Source organism: Ovis canadensis, chromosome 14, assembly GCF_042477335.2.
Source record: "Ovis canadensis isolate MfBH-ARS-UI-01 breed Bighorn chromosome 14, ARS-UI_OviCan_v2, whole genome shotgun sequence".
Taxonomy (NCBI): domain Eukaryota; kingdom Metazoa; phylum Chordata; class Mammalia; order Artiodactyla; family Bovidae; genus Ovis; species Ovis canadensis.
The window spans coordinates 37,417,581-37,440,021 of NC_091258.1; the positions used below are offsets into that span (position 1 = coordinate 37,417,581).

A 22,441-nucleotide genomic window follows, 5' to 3' on the forward strand; every position below is an offset into this window, starting at 1 on the left:
CTAGTGTGGTGTTGTGTGTGGCTTGGAGCTAAGGCAGTTTTCTTCAGAAGTGCAGAAATTAGATTGTGTTTTGATATTGTGTATTCTGTTTTGGTTGGTGGGGTTTTCTTTATAATTTTGTGTGTGTGTGTGATGTGCACCTTTAAAGATGATACCAATTCCGTGTGTTCTTATGTTTCAGATGTGTGAAAGAATGTTTTGGAGTCAATTTTAGAGGGTCCTGAGACAGTGGAATACAGCAGTATGACAGTGATCACAGGAGAGACATGCCTTTAAAACGACCCCAAAGAGAGGTCCTAAATTCGCCCTTAGACTTTACTCCTGCATAGCAAAGGATTCTGTGCACTTACTGTCTCTTGGCTTCTGTCACTTCTTGGGGATATCTGGGACAGACTAAAGGCAAGGGCAGGATGCCAGGCCAGCCCCCCACCGCCATGGGGTGGCCCCCGCCCCCAGCCCCTTGGCCGTGCCAGCTTCTCCAGCATGCTTTGCTGAGGAGGCCAGGCAGTTGGTTCAGGTCTGTAAACCGAGGGCGTCTGGGTGCTCTGAATGGTGGTGGAGGGGCCCTTGCCCTCTCTGGGCTCTTCTGGAAGTGATCTCCCTCACTCCCTTCATTTTCTTTTGACCCTTTTGACATCTTGGGTTCCCAGTTTGGTTTTCCCCCCTCTGATTTTGAGGCTTTTATGTACCGTAGAGACCCATGATCTTTGTGGATGTTCTAGTTCTGTTGATGTGGATTCTGGGTGTGCAGGTGGCCGCACGGACCTGGCTTCCCACTTGAGCTGGGTAGACTGTGTGCTCTTCGATCTTCGGCCAGCAGATGTGGTCCTCTCTGGGTAAAGCTGAGAGCTCTGTGGAGCAGGGCCTTGCACACACAAGGAGCCCTGACCCTGCTGCCCAGCTAGGTCAAGGGACAACTCAGCCTGCCTGCCTCTGGACACCTTCATCTCCCATCTCCTCACTCTTTCTTAGGAGTGGTTCTGAACCTGCACATTAGAGTTAACTTGTGGAGCATCTGGAAACAATGACGCATAGGCTCCACCCCCACGTGTCTTGTTCTAATAATTGGTCTTTCCCTGCACCCTTTCCTAGCAAAATGCTTCTGGATTCCGTTTTAAGTAAGGTCAAAGAAACGTCTGTAGTTTTTAGCTACAGAATTCACAAGCAAATTGGGCAAGAACCCTGTTACCCTATGGCTCCTTTTTTGAGAAATTCAGGTGATGCCACATGTAGAAATCATGGTATCCTTCAGCCTTTCATCTGTAACCCCCCCAGACCTGTGTCCTGAAGTCAAGCTTCTTCTCAGTCAAGTCCTGAGAGTGCAGGGTTCCCATCAACTGAGATCGTGCGCCTCCTTCTGCAGATAAGTTGGGGTGAGGGAAGCTGGTGGGAAAAGCCCTGGGGGAGGGCCGGGCCTGGCTGGCTCACCAGCAGGCTTGTCCTGGCTAGGGAGCTCCTGGATCCATTCTTTGTAACAGAAGGGGACTAGCCTCTTATTACTCCACGATTTCTGCAGCAGTATTAGCCCCTACCTGCCATCCTCACCAGATTTAAAAGGCCACTGGCAGTGCCAGGGAGAGGCCTTCCTGGGCTGCTGGTGTGTGGAGGATTCCACTTAATTGACTTCACCCAGCCCCTGCCATCTCCTGGGTGGAGCACTTGACTGCTTGGCTACTAAGTGATCCAAGGACCTGACGCAGGATTTTGCTGAGCTGTGTTCCCTCCAGATCCCAGCCTCAACTGACTTGCAGTTTAACTGCAGCGGAAACATGGTGACCCAGGGACTGGAGAACCGACTCCGTGCGCCAGGCTGTGCTGGTCTCAGTCGTCCCGTGTGTGTTTGGCCTGCTGGGGACTGCCGGCATTCAGGTGCAACAGGAGAAGTGCAACATCTTTTCAAGATGTCCGAGTGAGTGCACATGACCCTTTGGGTGCAGAGGGCTGGGGCAGTTTGGCCTCATCCTTGGGACCACCCATTATGCTGTGGTGGAGCCCCTGGGTACAGGATCACATATTAGCAGGAAACCTGCCCTTCCAATGAGAGGGTGCTGGACCAGGAGGAAGGGGGCACTGCAGGCTAGAGTGGCCCATTCCTCTACCCACCCTGTTCCCAGGTGGCTGCGCTCAGCTGGTTCCCCCTTGATGGCAACACTGGCACAGGTGTGGGGAAGGTCCAGGATGAAGGGTCCTTAATCCGGCACTCACAACCCTACGCACCAGCCTCCCAGTGTCTGTGGCCCAGTCAATTCCCTCCCCTTTCCTGTGAGAATGAAGTCCGAGGGTGAGACTCAGGAATACAGACAAACATTCTCTTTATTGAGCTACACATGAATTTTCCATTAGTCAGAGAAGTAGACTGGCAGTGTGTAAGATATCACAGAAACCTCACCGATTGGGAATAGAAAGGCTTAGAAAGACCCTTGGGCTTTTTTTTTCTTTTTTTTCCTTTTTTTTTCCAAGTTTTTTTTTTTTTTTTTCTGCATTTTAAGTTTTTTGTGTTTTGTCTTTTTGCCTCTTTATCTGAAATGGCTGTGACTGGTCTTCTTCAGCAAATATTGTCTTAAAAGTGAACTGTGAAGAGGTTTGGGGTTTGGATACTAGTCAAAGTAGAAATGACATTGGACTGATCATGAGAACTGTGGCTTTCATGTAAACATTACATTCCATCTTTTTTTTTTTTAATTTTTTTGTTTTTTTTTCCCATCTTGTGGTATTTAAAAATTTTTGTTTTTTATCTGCAGCACAAACATCCCCACATGAGAAAGAGCGAACACAGGTCACTGAAACAAAGGAAAAGGTGGAGGGGTGTGCGTACGCACACACACACGCACACACACACACACACACGGAGCATCCATCTGAGAGACGGAGAAGCAAAAATGTCAGCAGGAAAAACCACAACCCGGTTCCCAAAGACTACGAAAGCTGATCTGGTGTGTAATACATAGTGCTCATCAGGACAAAAAGAAAACCAAAACCTAAAACAACTAAAAAAAAAGATAAAGGGACTCTGTAGGAAGGGAATGAGGGGGAAACTGTTTTCTGTTGGGCTCTATTTATGTATATGTTCTGTATCCTTTGGGGGCAGCTACTGGCCAGTGAGAGCTGTGCTTTATCTGTACAAACCCCGAGTGAGCGTGTGGTCTGAGTGTCTCGGGGCTGGGCAGGGGGGTGCTGTGGGCATGGAGGCTTCATTGGGAAAGCAGGGCCTGAGCACACACCGGGAACCAGCGCCCAGGGTGTGGACAGGTGGCACCTCTGCAGGTGGGGTGGGCGAGGCTGCAGGTGTGTATGTTTATTTCACAAAGGGAAAAAAAAAGATGGATGAGATGGTGAGTTTTCCTTTATCCTCTTTTTTTTTTTTAAACACTACAAAGCACATGAGAAATGTTCTTCCTTTCCTTTCAAATTCTAAATGTAAAGATTCAAACTAAAACCGGATTCTACAGCATTCTAGAGAAATACACAGCCGTCAGTCACTCTGGGTCGTAGGTTAGACAGGGGGCTTGATACAGAAAGGCTGTGTGTCTTACAAAGGCCAAAAGGTCATGCTACCAGGAGATCGTCAACAGCAAAGAGTCCGTGAAGCAGTCTGTAGAGAGAGAGACAAGGGGTCCAGTCGGACCATTTTCCTTGATTTAGAACACCAACCAACCAACCGACCGACCGAAAAACCCTCCAGCGTGTTTAATGACGGGGTGGGGGCAGGATGGGGCAGCGTTGCAGGGGGATCCGGAACCCAAGGGAAGCCTTGCCCGGGCCCCCCTGGGAGGCCTCACCCCAGGGACCCTGCCCCGGCCCTCTTGGAAGGGGAGCCTGAGGAGCAGCTTCAGCTCTGCAGGGGACCCTGTGCTGTGACGGCCCCTCCCCTCAGCTGCAGGTGGGAAGCAAACCAAGTCTCCCTTTTCTCTGACTCTTGCCTTGTTAACATGAATAAAGAAAACTCAGGAGACAGTGGATTGATCGGAGCAATGATTCTTCTAAATTCTTGAAGTTAACAACCTCCACCACCCAAAAGAGAAGCATCCTTAAGTTTTCTCTTGTTGCAAAGTATGGGGCAGGGAGACATTTGGGGTGCTGGCCACTTTTTAAAAAACAGTTTTGGAACTCACACAAGTGCAGGACAGAACCAAGAGCACACAGCCCGAGTGGGTAAAGCAGAGAAAAGGCTGGACTGAGGCCAGGGCTTTCCTCGCCTTCCCCCTGCTCGCAGAAATGGGTCTCAGAGTGTAAAAGCATGTGGCTGTTCTTAAAAGGACGGACTCCCAAATCAGGACTTGGATCGCAGTGCGTGTCTGTGTGTGTGTATGCGCATAGGTGCACGCTCAGGTGCTGTCCCAGGAAATTGATGAGCAATGGAATGGTGGTCGGTTCTGTCTGAAGCTCTTTCTAGTACAGACTAAAAAAACTTTAATATATATTTGTCTATATATATAAGGTTTGTTATGCCTTTTTGGAATTTGTTTACCAACTTGCATTTGTTAGTGGGGGTGGGGGCAGGGTGTGTGTGTATGTGTGCAAGCTTTTCTGTGAGTGCTGGAATCATTACCAAATAGGTTGCTATACAGGACAAGAGGTCAGTACAAGCCGCAGCCCCGGAGGTTGTTGGCAATGATGATGTCGGTGACGGCGTCGAATACCACCTGGATATTATTTGTGTCTGTGGCACAAGTCATGTGACAATAAATTTCTTTGTTGGGTGAGCGGTTTTTGCTTTCAAATTGTGCTTGGATGTAGGCGGCGGCATCTTCATAGGTGTTGGAGCCTGTAAGGAGACAGAGCAGGGGTTGGGGGGAGGCCATGGTGAGAGCGGGCTTGGGGGTGGGTGGGCTGGAGACTCAGCCCTGACCTTCTCCAGGAGGCTGCCTGGGGCCCTCCTCCAAGGCAGAGTCACAGCTCACGTGAAAAACCACACACAGCTGCGCGATCACCTGGCTTTCCCAGGTCTTTCCCTCTGTGTTCACACGCGGTCCTCCCACGGGCCCTGGGCAGACAAGTGGCCACAGGCTAGCCCTCCAGAGGAGCACACTGAGGCCGGCGGGTCTGCCCTTCACAGTGCTCAGCCCTGGTCCAAACCAGGCCTGCTGCTGCTCCTGCAGGTGTTTTGGGTGGGGTGGCGGCTCTGGGCGTGCGGGGCACCATGTCTACACTTTCCTGAATGCTTCCTCCACTGGTACGGCCAGGACTGTCTTTAAGCAGTCCCCATGCTTAACGTGAGTGACCAGGACTGGAGGCATGGGTACCCTCCATCCCCAGGTGGGAAGTTTGAGGGGCTGGTGGTATTGTAATACTAACTGGGGCCCCACTGGCACCCCCAATTCCTTGGATGCTCCTTTGGTCCTGGCCAGGGTCTGGTGGGGGTATCTGGATGACGTAAGGACAGTTTGCCCATGAGTTGCAACCCAAGCCCCATATCTCTATTCTGTGGTTTTCTAACAACATTAAAAAAAAAAAAAATCATGGCCCAACCCAGAACTGCCTAAAAGCTCGTCCAAGTATAGTTGCCCCATTTTCTTCAGTGCCCCTAGGATCTGGCCAGCATGGAAATGATACAGTCTGACGTTAAGGGTGGGCGGCTACACCTCCTCCACCCACCCCTACAGCTGCCCTAGTCTCCAGTGAGTCACAGAGGGATCTGCGGCTTGGGCACTGGAAAGTGTCTGCAGCCAGATAATTAAATGTGAGGGATCAGGGCTAAGGGGTGGAGACACCCCTGGGTAGGGGTCAGGGCGGAGACCAGCTCTGGACAGCCCACAGGGCAGAGAGCCGCAACTCCACCGCTGGCTGGCCACCAGTGAAGCATTAAGTTGGGGGCGGCTCAGGGACTAGACACAGCCCCAGGGAGGACCCCACCAATGGCCCTCCTGTGCAGAGGGGGCCAAGACAGCACCCGTCGAGGTGAAAAGTGCCCAGGAGTGACTCTGAGGGTGCCCGTTCCTCCCTTGTCAGTGTCCACTGAGTCCGTGCCCTTACACAGCCCGACGGTCCCTCAGAGCTCCCGAGACATCCCAACACCCACCTGCCCACCCCAGCCCCTCCAGCTGGTTTCGTCCCCACAGGCCTAGGCACCCCCAGGGGCCACCTCATTGACCATTTGTCACCCGTCATGTTCCCCGAGCTCAAGCTGGGTCTCTCTGGAGATCCTGAAGCACTCAAGTGTTTCCCAGAGTCAGACTGACTTCGCCTGGGCGTGTCCACCGCCCCACACAACCCGGCAACGAGCCTGACCACGCCTCGGGCCGTGTCCTGAATTGGGCTCCAGGGGCACCAGGTCCCTGGGGACAAGGAAGAGCCCTCGGAGGTGGCACTGGCCTGAGAGGGCCTGCCGAGCCCCATCTAGTGACCACTTTTTGAGGACCCAAGTGGGTCCTGAATGAAGGTCCTTGCTGGGGCTGGGAGAGGTAGCTGCCAAGAGGGGATACGGCCTGGCTCATCCCACCCTGGCCACCCCCCGTGCGCCCCTGGACTCGCCCCGCCCTGCAGAGGGCACCTCGAACACGGCCAGTGCCCCCGTTTGTGGTGTCCATCCTTTGGATGGTACTGAGGTGCTGATGGCAGGCGTGGGGCAGGCCTGGCAACTGGGTGCCATCCTCTCCATTCCTCCCTGTGCTCCCCCCAAGCGGTGGGGGTTTCTGCCTACTGTGGGGCCCTGACGACACACACACAGGTGATTAACCTGCCCCAGGTTGTGGTCTGGCTCCAGAGGCCGCTTCAGCCTCCCTACAGCCTGGGAAGGGTGGGCAGCCGGCAGGTTCACACAGGGGAGACAGGCAGTGCTCAGAACAGGCCAGTGCACCCTCCTCCACACCCAAGGGTGAGGGCGGACTCTCCCCAGTAATGGAGGAGGTTGGCGGGGATTGAGGGGCAGCATCCACTGCTCCTGGAATTGGGCTGGATTTGAGGACCCATGTCACCCTGGGAGCTGAGCCTACGCCCTGGGGCTGTCAGGGAGAGAGGGTTCCTGACTGAGCCCCCCAGGACACATCCTCTGGTGCCACCCGAGGAGCCCCTAGAAGCTTCCCAGTCCCCAGGGCAACAAAGGCTGGGCTCTGGCCTCCCATCAGTGCTGCTCCAGCCTTTAAGCAGCAGGTCAGAGCTGGGCCATCCTACACAGCCAGCCTCCATCAGCCGCCAGAGACAGCCTTATCACGGGGGTGTGTGACACACTCCCCTTGAGCCAGCCAGCTGGGAAGGAAAAGCCCCTGAGAAGGCGTGGAAGAGAGGCAGACAGGCAGGGTGGGAGGAGGCCTGCAGAGTCAGGGTGGTTTGACTGGGGAAAAGCCCAGGATGGAGGGAGAGCAGGAGAGGGTAGGTGGGATGCTGGTGGAGGTGGGGAGCAGGGCTGAGGCGGCCCGGGCCCCACTCATCAGGCACGTGTGCACCCTTTCTAGTGCAGGAAAATGGGCTGTGTGGCCCAGCGGAGGCCCAGGGGAGGAGTTGAGGAGGGGTGCTGGGGAGATGGGAGGCCAGGACGAAAGCAGAGGGGGAATCTGGGGGGCGGTCTGGCCTCCCGGTCTTGCCACGTCCCTCCGAGTCACCTGGTCGCAGCGTGCAAGCATTGTGAGGGTTCATTTCCCACTACGCCCAGGGCGGCACCCTCGCCTCTTCTAGCCCCTCCCCACCTGCCAGATGCCCGGGAGACGCAGGTCCCTGGCAGGCCCATGCGGCACCCACCTGTGTACTCGGGAAAGCAGATGGTCAGAGGTGACTTCTTGATCTTCTCCCCGAAGAGGTCTTTCTTGTTGAGGAAGAGAATGATGGAGGTATCGATGAAGAACTTGTTGTTGCAGATGGAGTCGAAGAGCATGAGAGACTCGTGCATGCGGTTCTGCAGCCCCAGGCGGGGAGGCGAGAGAGCCAGACAGACAGCGAGAGGGACAGGCGGGGGCAGGGAGAGAGAAGACGCAGTTAGGCAGGAGAGGGAGGATCGGGGCCACCTGGAGGCTCAGAAGGGCTGCTGGGCCCCAACGGCCCCTCGGAAGGTGGACAGGTAGCACGTCCCACACAGCACGGCGCTTCCTGTGCGCAGGGTTCAGAGCTACCCACACTCCCGCCTCGGGGCCGGTGGCAGAGAGAGGACTGGGAGCCAACCAGGGCTCCCTGGGAAAGGCTGAGGACAGGGAGACCAACCCTCCCCCCTGCAGAGTCCGGAGCCATGAGAGGGTCTCCCTGCGTCTGTATGCGCACGTGTGTGTGTACACGTGCATGTGTGTGTGTTGGGATTGCTGGACAGGAGCGTGAGATCTGTGCTCTGGCCTTCCGGTCCACACCTTTCCTGCTGGGCCTGACCTGTGGGTGGGGGTGTCCTCCGGGAGTGGAGAGGGGCTCTAGGCCCCTCCTGTGGCTCTTGCCAGCATCCTCCGGGGACTGGGGAAACGCTACTGCACAGGCTGCCTGGGGGATGGCCGCACTCCCTTGGGCTGGGTCAAACTCAACCACAGGTCAGGTCACGATAGCTGAAAGCCGTGCAGAACTGCTTTGCACACAGGAGTTTGTTTAGTAAATGAACCAAAAGGATGTGCAGTCCCAATCAAGCAGGACCCTGGGGACAGCCTTCTGCCCTGGGCAAGGACGGCCTTATTCTAACCAGAATAAGAATAAGCAGAGCAGTGGTGTGGGCATCTCTGGGCGTTATCCCTGGAGACAGACAAGCAAGCAGTGGAGCCGAGTGGGCTGCTTGAATGTGAAGTGACCACCACCTGTCACCGAGTCCCACTCTGCCAGCTCGTCCCTGCCTCGTGTCATTTAACCCCATTAATCCTTAGGGGACACAGAGGTGACAGGGCTGGGATTGGGAAGGACAGAGACGTGGCCCCGACTCTGGGCCAGACCACAGCTTCTGCAACACAGTGGGTCTCTCCGGCCAGCGTGAGTAGCCTGTGGGCTCCAGAATAAATGGTCAGAATAAACGGCCGGCCTCATGTCTTTGTTCATCTCTTGCATGGCTGGGTTGTTATCCTGGTGACCTGGAAGAGGCATTGGCACCAAACCCTTGTTCTTACAGCCAAAGCCAGTTGGTGGAGGGGGTGGTCTTGGGTCTCAGCTGCCCCTCAGGGGCCCCTAGACAATGGTTTTACTGCAGCCTCTGGGATCTGCCGCACAAATCCGGCAGACTCCTATGGTCTTACTATCCTCCTGGCCTCAACCAGTCCATTTCATTCTCAATCCCCTACCCAGAATCTGCGGGTTGGTCACTGCATAGTCACCCTCGGGTAGAGAAAATGCATGACACTTCCCCCTGGTGCCATTTCAGTGGAGCCTGTTCAGAAGCGGGCAGGCGGAGGTTTCCTAGGAGGTCAAGCAGGTGCTGCTCGGGGCCAGGGCTGGGAACACCCAGGGTCCCCGGCCCACTAGGGAAGCAGAGCAGAGCCGCTCCAAGCCAAGGATTCCACAGGAAACGCCTCCCCACCACGCAGCAGCACCTTGGCCTACAGCTGCTCAACCACAAGCTGGAAGCCCATGGCCAGAGGCAAGGTCCCACCTCACTGCCCAACTAGCTCAATTCGATCTATAGACGTGGGGGGGGCATGTTGGGGACACATGCCCAGGGCACTCCCAGAACCAGAAGAGGCCCCCACAGAGACCTGAGCTGAGAGTAGGGACTCTGACCATATGGCACATGGGCTGGGCTGGGCTGAAAAGCCTGGAGGCCGCCAAGCGTTGGTCCAAACGAACGATTCAGGCCAGCTGCCCGGCTTCAAGTCCCACTAGGCTAAGGCTCGGCTCCTGCCCGCCCCAGGGCTGCAGGGCGGGCGCTCTTCCCGCTCACACCAGCAGGGTCAATGTGCAGCCGTCTGTGGGGCTGCCGGAATGACCAGCACAGGCTCCTGCTCGCAGAGAGCGCACAGTCTAGTCACGGAGAGAAAGTGCACACCCTTGAAGAGGTCCCGGTTCCAAGCGAGCGAGCGAGCGGCACAGAGCAGGAGAGGGGCCCGCAGGCAGTGAGGCTCCCTGGGCAGACCTGGGGGGTGAGCCTGGACGGAGGGAGATGCAGGGACGGTGGTGGGGAGGGGAGGCGCCGGCACTGAGACCCCCTCCTCACCCCGCAGGCCTCACCGCTCATCACTCTGAACCCACTGGAACCCACTGCCAAGGAACCAAGAGCCCAGCCTGTCCGTACATGCTTGCCCAGAGAACACAGATGCCAGAACACGTTCAGAAGTGATGTCAACATCTGAGAGAAGAGAAAGAAGCCAGGGGTCACAGCCAGGCGACAGCACCCACCCCAGCTCAGCATCACCTTCCTGTCTCTCCCACTCGCCAGCAGAGTGTGGTCAGTGGCTGGCGCCAAGCCCTCTGGATGGACAGGGCAGCCTCTGCCCTCACCACACCCTCTGGCACCTGGAATCCCCCTGCCCTGGTGCACTGTGCCCTCTGCTGGGTGGCCCGCAGTCCAGCCCCAGGACACGCAGCATGAGGTAGGGTGCCCGGCAGAAGCAACTTGGGCACTGATACAACACACCACACTCACACTAGAAAAAGCTGGCACTTTTTATTAATGGTAGGTGACTAATAAATACATTACGTCAGCCAATAAATTATTACAATGACTAGAGATTTATTAAACCAACGAGTCACTCTTCTTACAAAATTACAGTTAATATGGGGTGGGTGGTGGTGGGGCTGGGAGGTGGGACCACTGTACCTAAGACAGGAGGTTTGCTAAGGAAGGAAGGGGGTGCCCAGGCCCACCTCTGCCGGGCACAGGAGGGGAGGATGCAGGGGGACCGAGGCAGAGGAGAGAGGGAGGTGAGAGGCCTGGCTGCTCGGGGAGGCGGCAGGAACGGGGGTGCAGGGGTGTGGGGGGCAATGAGAGGACAGGCCATAGGAGAGCGGTGCCTGTGAGCCGCTGGCTCTGCAGGGAACAGGCTGTGCGTTCAGGCTGGTGGTCTGGGTGCACAGGTCTGGGTGGGCCCTCTCTGCTTCTGCCCGGGCCAGGCCCTCCCCCGACAGGGGCCTTCACCTATTGGGGTGGGGTCTGCCTGGAGCCCCCAAGGGAAGGCCTTACTTTGTTCCTGGCCCAGAGGACTGAGACTCACCTTTCTGGGGGTGAGGGTGGAGTCAGGGGCAGCAGCTCACAGACCCTGTTCCTGATCTGGCTGTCCTATCTGGTCTCATTGCCATGGGCAGCTGGACCCTTCTCTCTGTAGGCCTGTGGGTTGACGTCAGGGGGACTGTCTGGGGGGTGCTGGCCTCTGGCACCCCAGGTTGAATCTCCGTTGGCCCTGGAGCTGGAGCCTCGGGCCTCAGTTCCTGAGAACTGCCAGGCTGTGCCTGAAGGCATCCAGAAGGCTCAGGGAAGGGCAGGGGCCACCCGAGGAGGCTTCGTGTGCCCTACCTTGCAGAGAGGGGGCAAAACACTGCCTGGTCTGGAGAAAAGGCCGGGGCCCGGACTGCAGTGGATTTACTCACCAAGAGGCATGTGCTTGGCCTGCCCTGGGTCAGGCCAGAGAAGAGGGAGGGGCCAGGAGAGACACGGGCCAGAGTGGAGAACTGGCAGGATCACGCACCAGGCAGAAACTGTCCCAGGGCAGGGAGGGGTGAAGTCTCCCCTTGCAGGACTCACCCTGGCAGAAGGGAAGGGCCTAGGCGAGCTGATGCCTGGTCCTCCCCACTGGGGGTTTACGGACAGCCTTGTTGTGGGGGCTCCAGGTAGGGAGGGCACTTGTGGAGTCACAGAGGACCGCCGTGGGGTCAGGGTGCCTCCAGTTTCTGGGGCGTGGAGCTGGATATGGGTGGGGGGCGGGGTTGGCGCTGGGCGCTGGGAGGCCCAGATACCGGGGTATCCTGGCACCAGATACCAGGGTGGTCATCTGCCCGAGCTGTGCCTCCAACCCCCATGTGGCCACGGGCCCCCAGGCTCTGCTGTGGCCAGAGAGCGCAGGGGGCCAGGGCGCTAGGCCTCTAGTGCTCCATGGAAGGAGGCCCCAGAACTGTACTGTCCCAGCTGTTGGCAAGAGGCCCCAAGCCATGCTGTCTGCTCAGGGCTGGGGCAGTCCCTGCTCCTTCCTCAGGGAGGAGGCTCCACTGAGACTCTTCGCGGGCCTCAGGCAGTGCCCCCTCCAGTCAGGCCAGAGTGCCTTGGGGCCTCTCCCTGCTCTCGGTGGGAAGGCCAAGTGCCCGCTCTCCCCGGGGCAATCGGCACAGGACACAGACGCTGCCCACGGGCATCCAGGTGGCAGGCGCAGCCTTCAAGGGCTCGGCGTGGGCGCCCCTCCCAGAACCAGGTTCCCTTTGGCCTGATGACTAGAGGCCCTCAGAGGGCTGAAGCATGGCCTCTGGGGGGCCACACACGGGGCCACCTGGTCTGGTCACTCATAACACCGCCCCCAGCACCCCCACACCCACGACGGAGCCAAAACTTGTCTGTCACCTCAGCTGCTCCTCCGCAGGGTGGAGCCACCTGCGACGATGCGGACGGGAGATGCAGTGGACAGGAGGGAATTTCACCCCAGACACCTGCTCCGTGGGGGCTGTGACTAGACAGCCAGGGACGCCTGGGCAGGCCCGGGTCAGAGGGCAGGAACAGCACAAGAAGCTGAGCAGGGCAGAGACAGAACAGGCCACCCAGGGGACAGAGGGGCAGGAAGGCCCCAAGCACCCAGCTCCCCAGCCTCCTAATGCTGCAGGCAGGGTGGGCTGCGGTCCGGGGACCTCCCACCTGCCTGCTGCCCAGGAGAGCTGGTGACCGCCATCGCCAGGATGACGGCCTTAGAGATGGGGCCTGTCAGCTGCTTTTGAGCCTGGGGTCATAGGACAGACTGAGGGGCACAGTTGGTCATACCCAGGGTGGTGGTGCCCAGAACTAACAGCAACGTCTTCAGCACTGGGCAAGATGGCCTGGGCTGCCCACACGGGACATGGAGGCATTTGGCTCCAGGGGCCTGATCTCTGCCACGACCCAGCACCTGGTACAAGGCACAGCACACAGCAAGGCAGACAAGACCGAAACGGACCTGGGCTGGCAGGGCGGCTCCTGTGGCCTGGATGCTTGGCGAGTTCCCACGAGACCAGGGGCAGCAGTGGAGAGCCAGGTGGGGGACGGGGCTCAGCCACCCCTGAGGGCATCTGGCACTAGGGCAGGTGCCCTGGCTCTCCACTGCACCACACAGAGCTCTGCCTGTGGGAAACAAGCAGCCCAGGGCTCCTGGCTGCAGGGCAGTCGGGGGCTGCGCTGGGAGTTCAGGGGTGCTGCCTGACCCGGGACCGAGCAGAGCTCAGTGTCGGGGCTGGAGGAGCAGAGGGCCTGAGGAGGGAAAAGCTGGAGCCCCCTCAAGGGGTAGCCCCTCTCTTCCCATGGGCACATATGTCTCCCCAGGCAAAGCCATCATTCAAGGGGCAGAGCCACCACCCAAGCACATGGAGCGTCTGCCAGGCTGTGGGTTGGCAGCATCAGCCAGGAGGGGCACCCAGGAGAGAAGGGGGGGTGTGTTCACCATCCCAGGCCAGCCAGGGCCTGAGTCACCAGGAGGAGTCACCCCACTCTTTTCTGCTCAGGTATCTCAGGAGCAAAGCTCCTCCAAGGGGTCTGAGGACTCTTGGTCCAGAGGAGGGGACTGGGTGTGTGTGGGGGGGCCAGGCTGCACCCCTCACAGGGTACTCCAGTGTGATGGGCCTGTCCACGTGCTTTCCTCTGCCCTCTGAGCTGGCGGGACCCCAAAGGCTGCGAACAGGCTCTATTTCTTCACCAAGACAGGAGGAGGCTGGGACATTGGCTACAGGGGCCGTGTCCACACCTCTCCTGGGCCTCCTCTACCCCAGGATCTCCAGTCCCCAGGCCCCCTGGGACCCCGGCATGTTTGTACTGGATTCACCCTGAATTCAAGACAAAAAAGCACATCCCCTCACACTCCAGAATGGCTGCCTGAGACCTGGCTGAGGGCAGAAGTAGAGGAACCACCCTGGGGCCTGCAAAGGCGGGGTGTGAGGCCCCCATGGCAGTCTGGGCCTCCCCTCCCCACGGCTTCCCCCCACCGACCTCTGTCCAGTCACCGCGGGACTCGACCCTTCCCACCACTGCTCAGACACCTCTGCAAGAAGTCAGTCTCAGAAGCACTTGCAGACCTATGAGAGTCGGGGGTGGGGGTTCCCCAGGAGGGTACTGGGGAGCCCAGAGAAGGAAGGGCTGGCTCCAGAGGGTGGAGATCCGAGGGGAGGAGGAAGGAAGGCAGTGGCCGAGGCCTGAGCACCCCCAGACCCACACACAGCTGGTGGCCTGGTCCCACCCTGGCTTTTTGGTGACGGAGCTGCCCTCGACCAGAGAGACCCCAAGAAAAGCTGAGTAGTGGCTCCCACCGCCCCCAACCCTGCACAGCCTCAGACGACAGGAAGAGACCCCAAGACTTCGAGCGTGAATCACCGCATGTAGAGCACATACCCACTCCGGCGGCCTTGACCCCACAGCCCTCTCCCCCAGGAAAGAGACCCGGCGACGAAGCAAAGGCTGGCGAGTCACCCGTTACGGCAGGTGTGGGCACTCGGCGTCCCGACCAGCCCCGTTACCACGTGTTCTGGCATCTGGGGCCAGGGTGGCGGTGGAGGGCGCTTCCTGTCCACCCCCCCGGTGCCAGCCGCTGGCGCTTCCTTGTCGAGGGCAGAGAGTGGGCTGGGAGGTGGTGGAGCGTGGGCTCCAGGGTGGGCTGGGGCAGCAGGGTGGCAGGGGGCTGGGCAGCGAGGCCGGGGCTCAGTAGAGGCCACAGCCCCGAAGGTTTTTGGCGATGATGACGTCCGTCACGGCATCAAAGACAAACTGGATGTTGTTGGTGTCGGTGGCACAGGTGACGTGGGTGTAGATCTCCTTGTGGGCGGACTTGTTCTTGCTCTCATACTGGGCCTGGATATAAGCCACGGCTTCTGTGAAGGAGTTGGGGCCTGCGGGAGAGACCAGGTCGGGAGCTGGTGAGGCAAGGACCCCACCTGGGTGCCAGTCAGGCCACAGGCCAGGGAGTGGACACCAGAGGCCCCTTAGTGACTCCCTTGCAGGAGGAACCTAAAGACAGCTCAGCGCAACCAACAGCAGGTTAGGAAATCAAGTCTGCGGCTCATGTCCAGTTTAAAAACATGAAGGAAGCGAGAGCACAGACCTCACTGGGTCTCCGCGGCAGTAAGGGTGGGGTGCTGTTTCATAGAACTCTTGTTTCAACTTTTATAGATGCACCTACAGGTTCCTGACGCAAACATGCTTCCTTCCTGGGGGTCCTGCCCAAAGAAGCCTGCACCAGTGCTCATAGGGGATCAGAATTCTGCCAGCCCCTGCAGGCTGTCCTCTGCCAGCGGCCACTCCTCAGAGCAGACAGGTGTGCCCTCGCCCTTGGCCGCTGCTGGGCAAGCCGGGTGGACACTCAGCAGTGCCCACGAGCTGCCCTGGCCTCTTTCCTCTCATCCCCTCCTGCCTCCTTCTCAAGTCCACCTTCCAGGGATGAACTGTCTGGCCCCCTGACTTGCTGCCACACTGCTCTGTGGGGTTTCAGGAGAGCAGCTGCTGTTCAGGGAGGAACAGAAGGGACTCCTGGCTTTGCCTGAAGCCTCCACAGGCCCAGGCAGGGTCGCCAGACCCACCGAGGGAAGGAGGGAAGGGGCTGGGTTTGGAGCCGCAGTGCAAACCAGAAACCCGGGAGGGGCACGCCTGCGGAGATGGGGGGGGTACCTAACCCCTCAGCACAGGGGCACAGACCTGGAGGGCCTACTAGACCACAGCTCTTTCCTAAATCTGGGCCGGAGGTGAGGGAGAGGGTCCCTGGGACCTCGTCAGCACCAAACTGGCCTTGGTGACTGACTCCCTTGCTCCTTGCTACCCTGCAGGCCACAGTCTTGGTCACCTAGGGTGGGATGCTCGGACTCTCCACAATTCATACGTGACTAAACAGGCCGACTGGTGTGTGCACAGGGTGCTGAGCCCGGCCCGCCTCTGGCCATGTGCTGCTGGGGTCTGGCCCGGGGGCCGTCAGCCTAATCTCGAGGAAGGGGAGAGACAGTAAGCTGCACCACTTGCCCAGCTCTGAGCCATGGCCCCCACGTCCACTCCTGGGGAATTGGGGTTCAGCCTGGAGGCTCCCCTACACCAAGCTGGGACTCTGATTCACCCTGTGCTCTCCAGGCTGGGGGCTGGGCAGGCTGGAGATGCCCGCTTCTGCTTCCACTTGTCTCTCTGACCAGGCCCTGGCCATCCTGCAGAGCCAGTGGGCCAGTGGGCTACTCCAGCCACACTGCTGCTCCACGGGGGCCTGGTCAGGCTGCCCACCTACCCCAGCTGGGTGACCCTGCCACAACCGTGACAAAGGCGGCCTCCGTCAGTCACAGTGTCCTCTGCAGGGAGGTGTGAGCAGGACCGTTCATGAGGCTCTCGCATCCAGCAGGCTTTTTGACTCATAACTACCCATGTGGGGTGCCCTCAGGGTACTTCTCAGTTGTCAACATGGTCACAAAAGCGTGTTCGGTGAGCACTTACTACGCGCCCACTGCCATGCTAATCAACTCATTCCTGCTCACTTTGTCCTCCTGGCAACTCTGGGAGGAAGGGATGGATAATCATGGTGATTACCCATCTCACAGATGTGGAAACTGAGGCTCTGAGAGGTTGTATAACCTGCTGTGAGTGGCAGAGCTGGGGCAGAAACCCTGGGCTGTCTGGCTCAAAGCCCCATCTTCACCCCAGTATCATCTTGGTGTTACCGCTGTACTGACAAGCTCTACATACAGATGACTGAGCTGAGGTCCAGAGGCTGCCAGGGTCAAGGACTTGTAAGTGGCCAAGCCAGGATTCCAGCCCTGCTTGCTCTGACTAGGAAGCCCAGCTGGCTGCCCCGGGCCCCTTGCTACAGCACGTTACAGGGAGGCAGGGGACCCGCCTTCGGCTCTGTGCTAGACCCTCTGGGGCAGAGCCTGGTGCGTCTGCAGCACGTGGTGAAGGGGAACTGAGAGGCCGCTGCAGTCCCTGTGGGAAGCGGCCATCTCTACCTGTGTACTCCGGAAAGCAGATGGTGAGCGGAGACTTTCTGATCTTCTCTTCGAATATGTCCTTCTTGTTAAGAAACAGGATGATGGACGTGTCCGTGAACCATTTGTTGTTGCAGATGCTGTCGAAGAGCTTCAGCGACTCGTGCATGCGGTTCTGCAACAGAGTGGGGGAGAGGCGAGTGAGGCCCGAGTGGCGCCGGGGCCCTGAGCCACCGCGCCCAGTGACACAGAGGGACAAGCGAGGGGCGGCCTGCCAACACGGCTGAACGCACCACCAGGGACAGAGACGCAAGGACCCACAAGGACAAGGACCTGGTCCCTGCTGCATTCGACACGCGGGTGGGGTGGGGGTGGAGCAGGGAGCAGGGCAGGGTGGGGGCAACACTGTGCCTTCCCCAGAGAGGGCTGACCTGGGCGGGAGCAGTGAGGTTGCCGGAGTGACTCCAGCCCACCATGGAGGGGACATGCACCATGCACGCGGGGGCAGGGCCCCGCCACCCTCCACATGCCCACGGGGGACCGCGGGGCATGCAGACGGCTCTACAGGGGGTCGCACTCGGCTCCACCAGCGGGGGCGGGAGGATGCACGCATTCAGCTGGGAAACATTAACCGAGGACTGAGGGATCCTCGCATTAATCCAGAGTTGGAAGCAGACACCAGGGGGACAGCGTCGGGGGAGTGCTCTTGCTGTGGCCTTGGTCTGGTTGAGGACCGGGTGGGTTGCCTGGGCCGTGGCTGGGCTGGGGGCAGCTCTGTGTGAGCTGCTTATCGAGACTGTGTTCCCAGTAGAGGGGCCAGAAGAACCCCAAGATGAAAGCCAGCAAAACAGATTAAAACAGAGAGGAAGATAAAAAACCCAGAAAACATGAGAAGGAAAGAGAGGGAAAAAACCCCCAAAAAACTCCAAATTAGTTCAACCAGTCTCAGGCCAGGAAGTCAAAGCCGATCTGTCTGGAGGGCCTCCAGGGCAGGCTCCAGAGACCACGGCCGCCCCAGGTCTGTGGACCGTGTGGCTGGAGATGGAAGGCAAGGTGGGGCGCACCAGCCTAGGCTGGCCGGTGAGGAGGGTGGGACGCGGGAGTAGGGGCAGGCTTCACAGCAAAGTCACCCGGCGGTGCCCTGGGAACCTGCTGCTTTCAACTCTTAGCTGACGGTCTCAGCTGGAAGGAGGCGCTTCATACCTGCCCGACTTGCAGCGTCTCTCAGAATCTGCTCATGGGTTTGGCCTTGGTTTGGCAAGTTAAGGCCCTGCAGGCGGCGGTGACGGTGCTGCTGCTGAGAAGTTGTGGCAAATGAGGCCCAGGGCCGCAGGGGTCCGGGCTGTGGCAGGCAGGGTGGCCAGCTGGTGGGCAGGCAGCCACCAGCCCCATGGCTCCTGGCCAAGCTCCAGGAGCCCCCAGACACCTTTTTCTCAGGCAGCCCCAATTCTCACCCCCACTTCCTCCGGCCTGGGAGGGCGGGGCAGGGCCGACCAGAGAGGAAGGTGGACAACCAAGGATGGGTCAGCGGCTGGAGCTCTTGCTCCCGGGGGCAGCACGTGCGAGTCCCACCACTTGGCCTCAAGGGGTGCTCCTGGGCAGAGTCGTGTCGCAGCTGCCGTCTGCTACGTGAAGGGTCCCGAGCGAGCGCAGGCACTCTTACAGCCCCCAGCCCCAGGGGTCCTCAGAGCCGCCCAGAGGCCTCTCGTCATGGGCTCCACTTTACAGAGGAGCAGGTGGGGTGGCTGCCACGCTCCCACGGTGTCAGCAGTGGCGCTAGACCCCGGGCTATGTCCACCTGGCCCTGGACACACAGGCAGGGCGCTATTCTCACTGGCACCATGGCAAGGAGCCGCCTCTGCAGGCTCTTGTCGAGTGGTGATGCCAACGCCCGAGCTCTGGAGAGGCTGCCACTCTCTCCCGGGTGGAAAGGAACCCAGGAAGAGCCCATTCGCAACCCCACATGCTGTGGCTTCCTGTCCTCGGACCCAGCCTTTGTGAAGAAGGGCAGGGAAACGGGGGAAGAGCTGAGGGAGAGGATGGGACAGAGACAGTGAAAGTAGGAGGGCGAGGAGGAAGGTGCTCCAGAATGGGCCCCGCGCCAGAGCGAGAGCTGGTGAGGAGCTGGCACAGGGCGGGCGGGCCGGCAGGCCGGGAAGGCCGTCTGAGCGTGAGGCCCAGCACCTGCTGGGTTCACTCGAGACTCGCAGGCCACAGAGCTTGGGACCCCGTGGCCGCCAGACCCGCTCCGACATCCTCTGCTCTGCCCATGCTCCGGAGGCCAGTGCGCGCCCCTTCCTGAGAGGGCCTTGGGCCTTGGGCCTGAGCCGGACGGGTCTCCGGGAAGAGGCCTGGGGCCCTCGACACTCCACTGCTTAGTTTTCTTTCAAACTCACAGCAGGGTCAGCTTCCTGCACCAGCCCTGCTTCTCACTCCCAGGAGCAGCAAGGAGAAGAGATGAGCCACACAGAGCTCAGACCACACTCCCAGGAGCAGCAAGGAGAAGAGATGAGCCACACGGAGCTCAGACCACACGCTGGCCCGGCGGGCTGTGAACAGTGGGTCCAGAAGCAGGGTCAACAGTGGATCAGTGAGAGATGGGCTGGGGTGGTCTCTGTGTGCGGTGCCTTATGGGGGCAGCAGGAGCCGAGCTGGGCTTCGGGACAGTCAGTAGGTCCAGGTCTGGGGGTCTTAGACACCACGGCTCCTGAGGCCACTGAGAACAGTGCCAGCGTTAGAAAGAGCTGCACACCTGGGGTCCCAGAGCCTCGCCCCGTAACACAGCAGGGTTTGTGGGGTTCCGCTGATGCCCCGCTCGGAAGTGTTCCAGGTACCGAAGGAGAAAAGGCAAGGGCGACAGGTCAGCATGCGGCGCGAGTGCTGACGGCCCACCCGGCCGGTGGCTCTGGCCCCATCTAACCGCGGCACCGTCACCGCATAAGCCCGACCTCTCCGAACGGCGGCGCCTCTTCCCATACCACCACACCCCAAAGCCCAGCAGACCTCAGTAGCAGCCCCGTGGGACCGGCAGGCAGGACCGACGACGAGACAGACCCGGAAAGAAGGTAGCCTTGCTCAAGGTCCACCCTGACAAGCCCAGTCCCAAAACCTCAGCGCCAGGGGTCTGTGCCTGCCTGCATCACACACAGGAGCTAACGATCGCCAAGGATGTGACCCCACGGCCCAGAAGCCCCACCTCAGCGGGTGCTTGTCTCCTGAGACCCCACCAGGCCCACCCCTCTGTGGGCAGCTCAGTGGGACCCCGGCTCAGGACAACCCTCAGGGACGACACAACCACCAGCCCAGGGCTGCTAAGCCAGAGACGGTTCCAAGTCCTTGAAGATTCTCACCCCACTGCCCACACCCCACCAGGCGGGTATGATGGTTACACCCCTAAGATAGAGAGGGTGCTCCCTGAATCCAGCAGCAAACCAAGGCCAGGCCTAGAGAAAGGCAGCACCCCCTGCAGAGAGGGCCCCCCTCTGAAGTTCCCCTCAGCCTGGCAGTTCTCCGAGGCCCCAGACTGAAGACGCAGAGACGGAAGGTGGGAACCCGGGCTGGCGCCCTCCAGGGGAGGGGCCTGTGCCCCCCACCCTGTCACTCACCATGAGCCCTGGCCCACAGCCCAACCCTCTGCCAGCCCTGTCCACTGCTCAGGGAGGGCTGTCAGAGCTAAGAACTGCTATTTCTGTCTTACATAAATTCTTGCTTGACTGCACCCTGATTTCATTTAGGATTTGCTTAACTTGGTTCTGGCCTGACGGCCTCTGCGACTCTGCTGTGTTTACTGAAGAGGCCCTTGCTGCCCGTGCCCTGGCATCTGCACATAGCCGCTGGCAGGGGGCCCAAGGCTGCCTTCACTGCACTGGCATCATGAGGCATCTGGCTGAAGTCAGGAGAGAGATGGGAACAACCAAGCCAAGGACGGACCCCCACCCCCGCAGCCGGCTCCGCCCGAGAGCCATCGTGGGCCACTGAGGCCGGGCGGGCTGGGGCCACTCACCGTGGTCTCGTCTTCGTGGAGCACCTGGTCATAGCCGCTGAGCGCGACGCAGAAGATGATGGCCGTGACGTCCTCGAAGCAGTGGATCCACTTCTTGCGCTCAGACCGCTGGCCCCCGACGTCAAACAGCCTACCAGGAAGACAGGAGAGCTGGGGGTGGGGGTAGGGAGACCCCAGCAGGTGTGGGGACACTGGTCGAGCTGCGGGGTCAGGGAGGAATGCTGCTGTGCACACAGCAAGCCTCCCAAGGAGCCTCGCTTCGGGCTGAGGACCGAGCACGGCACCCTCGGGGTGGGGTGGCAGTCACTGCTCTGCCCCGGGACTGGGTGGTGCCCCACACAGCGACGCCAAGACCCGCCCCTGCATCTCAGCGCTGTCGCGAAGGGGTGACCTCAGCTGGACGTGCCTTCGCAAGCCTCCAGCTTTCTGAGCATGTCTGTTCACGTCTGTGGTCCGGGGAAACCCCAGAGCAGCCTGGGAGGCACAGAAGGAGGTGGGCAGGGACCTGCAGCTCCCACGTGGAGGCCCAGTGAAGCAGCAAGGGGTTGAGTGCAGGGTGCCGGCGGGAGTTGGGGTGAGACCAACGTCGGTCTGTAGACGTCTGGCTGTCAACGTCTGTCTCTCTGCTCTGTGCCCGCCCTCCCTCACCCCTTCTCAGCATCATCCCCTGGTGCATGAGAGCTGTCAGGGGAGATGGTGGCAGAGGGGATTTGGTCCTGGAAGTGCGAGGTCAACCTCACATCTAACGCCCTGAGTGAAGATCCCAGGCCTGACGCACAGCTGCCAGGGTGGGCTGGGCCCCAACCCGCTGATAGAGGAGAGCAGCCGCAGGCCGAAGCCCACAGCGGACCTGGAGCAAGGACACAGGTCCGGTCCTCATCCCGTCACCACCTCCCTTGGACCCTGCTTCTCCATCTGAAATACTGGGCCCTGGTGATGGTCTCTGAGGCCCCTCCACAGCACATACTCTCAGCTGCTGCGGGCCAGGCGCCCCCAGCCCAGCTCCACACCCTCTGCCCTGATCGGTAAGTGGGAGAGACTGAGGGACTAGGGCACAGGGGCATCTCATGGGGCTGCCTGGCCCATCCCTGCCTTCCTCGGGTTCACGGGAGGCCTCAGGCAGCCTCACGGGGATGGATACAGAACTCCAGCCCTTTGTCTGGGTGGGAGCAGGCAGGGGCTGGGCCTCAGGCTGGGCAGGGCCAGGCAGTGGCCTCACTCGAGTCTACTGGTCTACTGTCCCGGCCATCCTGGCCTCTCCTCCTGCTCCACCCAACACCCAGAAACCACACCCAGGAGGCAGCTGGAGGCAGCTAGGGGCACCCAGGCCTCAGGGCATGCAAGCTGCCCCAGGTGGTGCTATGACGCCCTGGCAGGGCCTACGGTGCTCAGACCCTGGGCCTGAGCTATGTTCTGTGCTCGGGAACAGACTTGCTCCTCCAGGTCTCAGTTTCCCCTATATACCTGGAGAGGGTGGGCCAGCTGATCTCCAAGCCCCTTCTA

The 22,441-nt window shown here is 59.7% G+C and overlaps 1 protein-coding gene across 3 annotated transcripts in view; it reads right to left on the reverse strand.

Annotated features, from left to right (window-relative positions):
- Nucleotides 1-2,295: 2,295 nt before the first annotated feature.
- GNAO1 (G protein subunit alpha o1) overlaps nt 2,296-22,441 on the reverse strand; it is a 182,860-nt gene continuing 162,714 nt past the window's right edge. Inside the window, exons 6-9 of one of the 3 annotated variants that reach the window (XM_069549891.1) lie at nt 20,939-21,068; nt 7,675-7,828; nt 4,550-4,765; nt 2,296-3,592 (exon numbers count right to left, since the gene is read on the reverse strand). In XM_069549891.1, coding sequence (XP_069405992.1) covers nt 4,578-4,765; nt 7,675-7,828; nt 20,939-21,068 — 472 coding nt within the window. In that variant the 3' untranslated portion in view covers nt 2,296-3,592; nt 4,550-4,577. Of the gene's footprint in view, nt 4,766-7,674; nt 7,829-14,347; nt 14,872-16,956; nt 17,111-20,938; nt 21,069-22,441 lie in introns of those variants that run through there. The other 2 variants (XM_069549892.1, XM_069549890.1) reach the window with 2 other exon arrangements.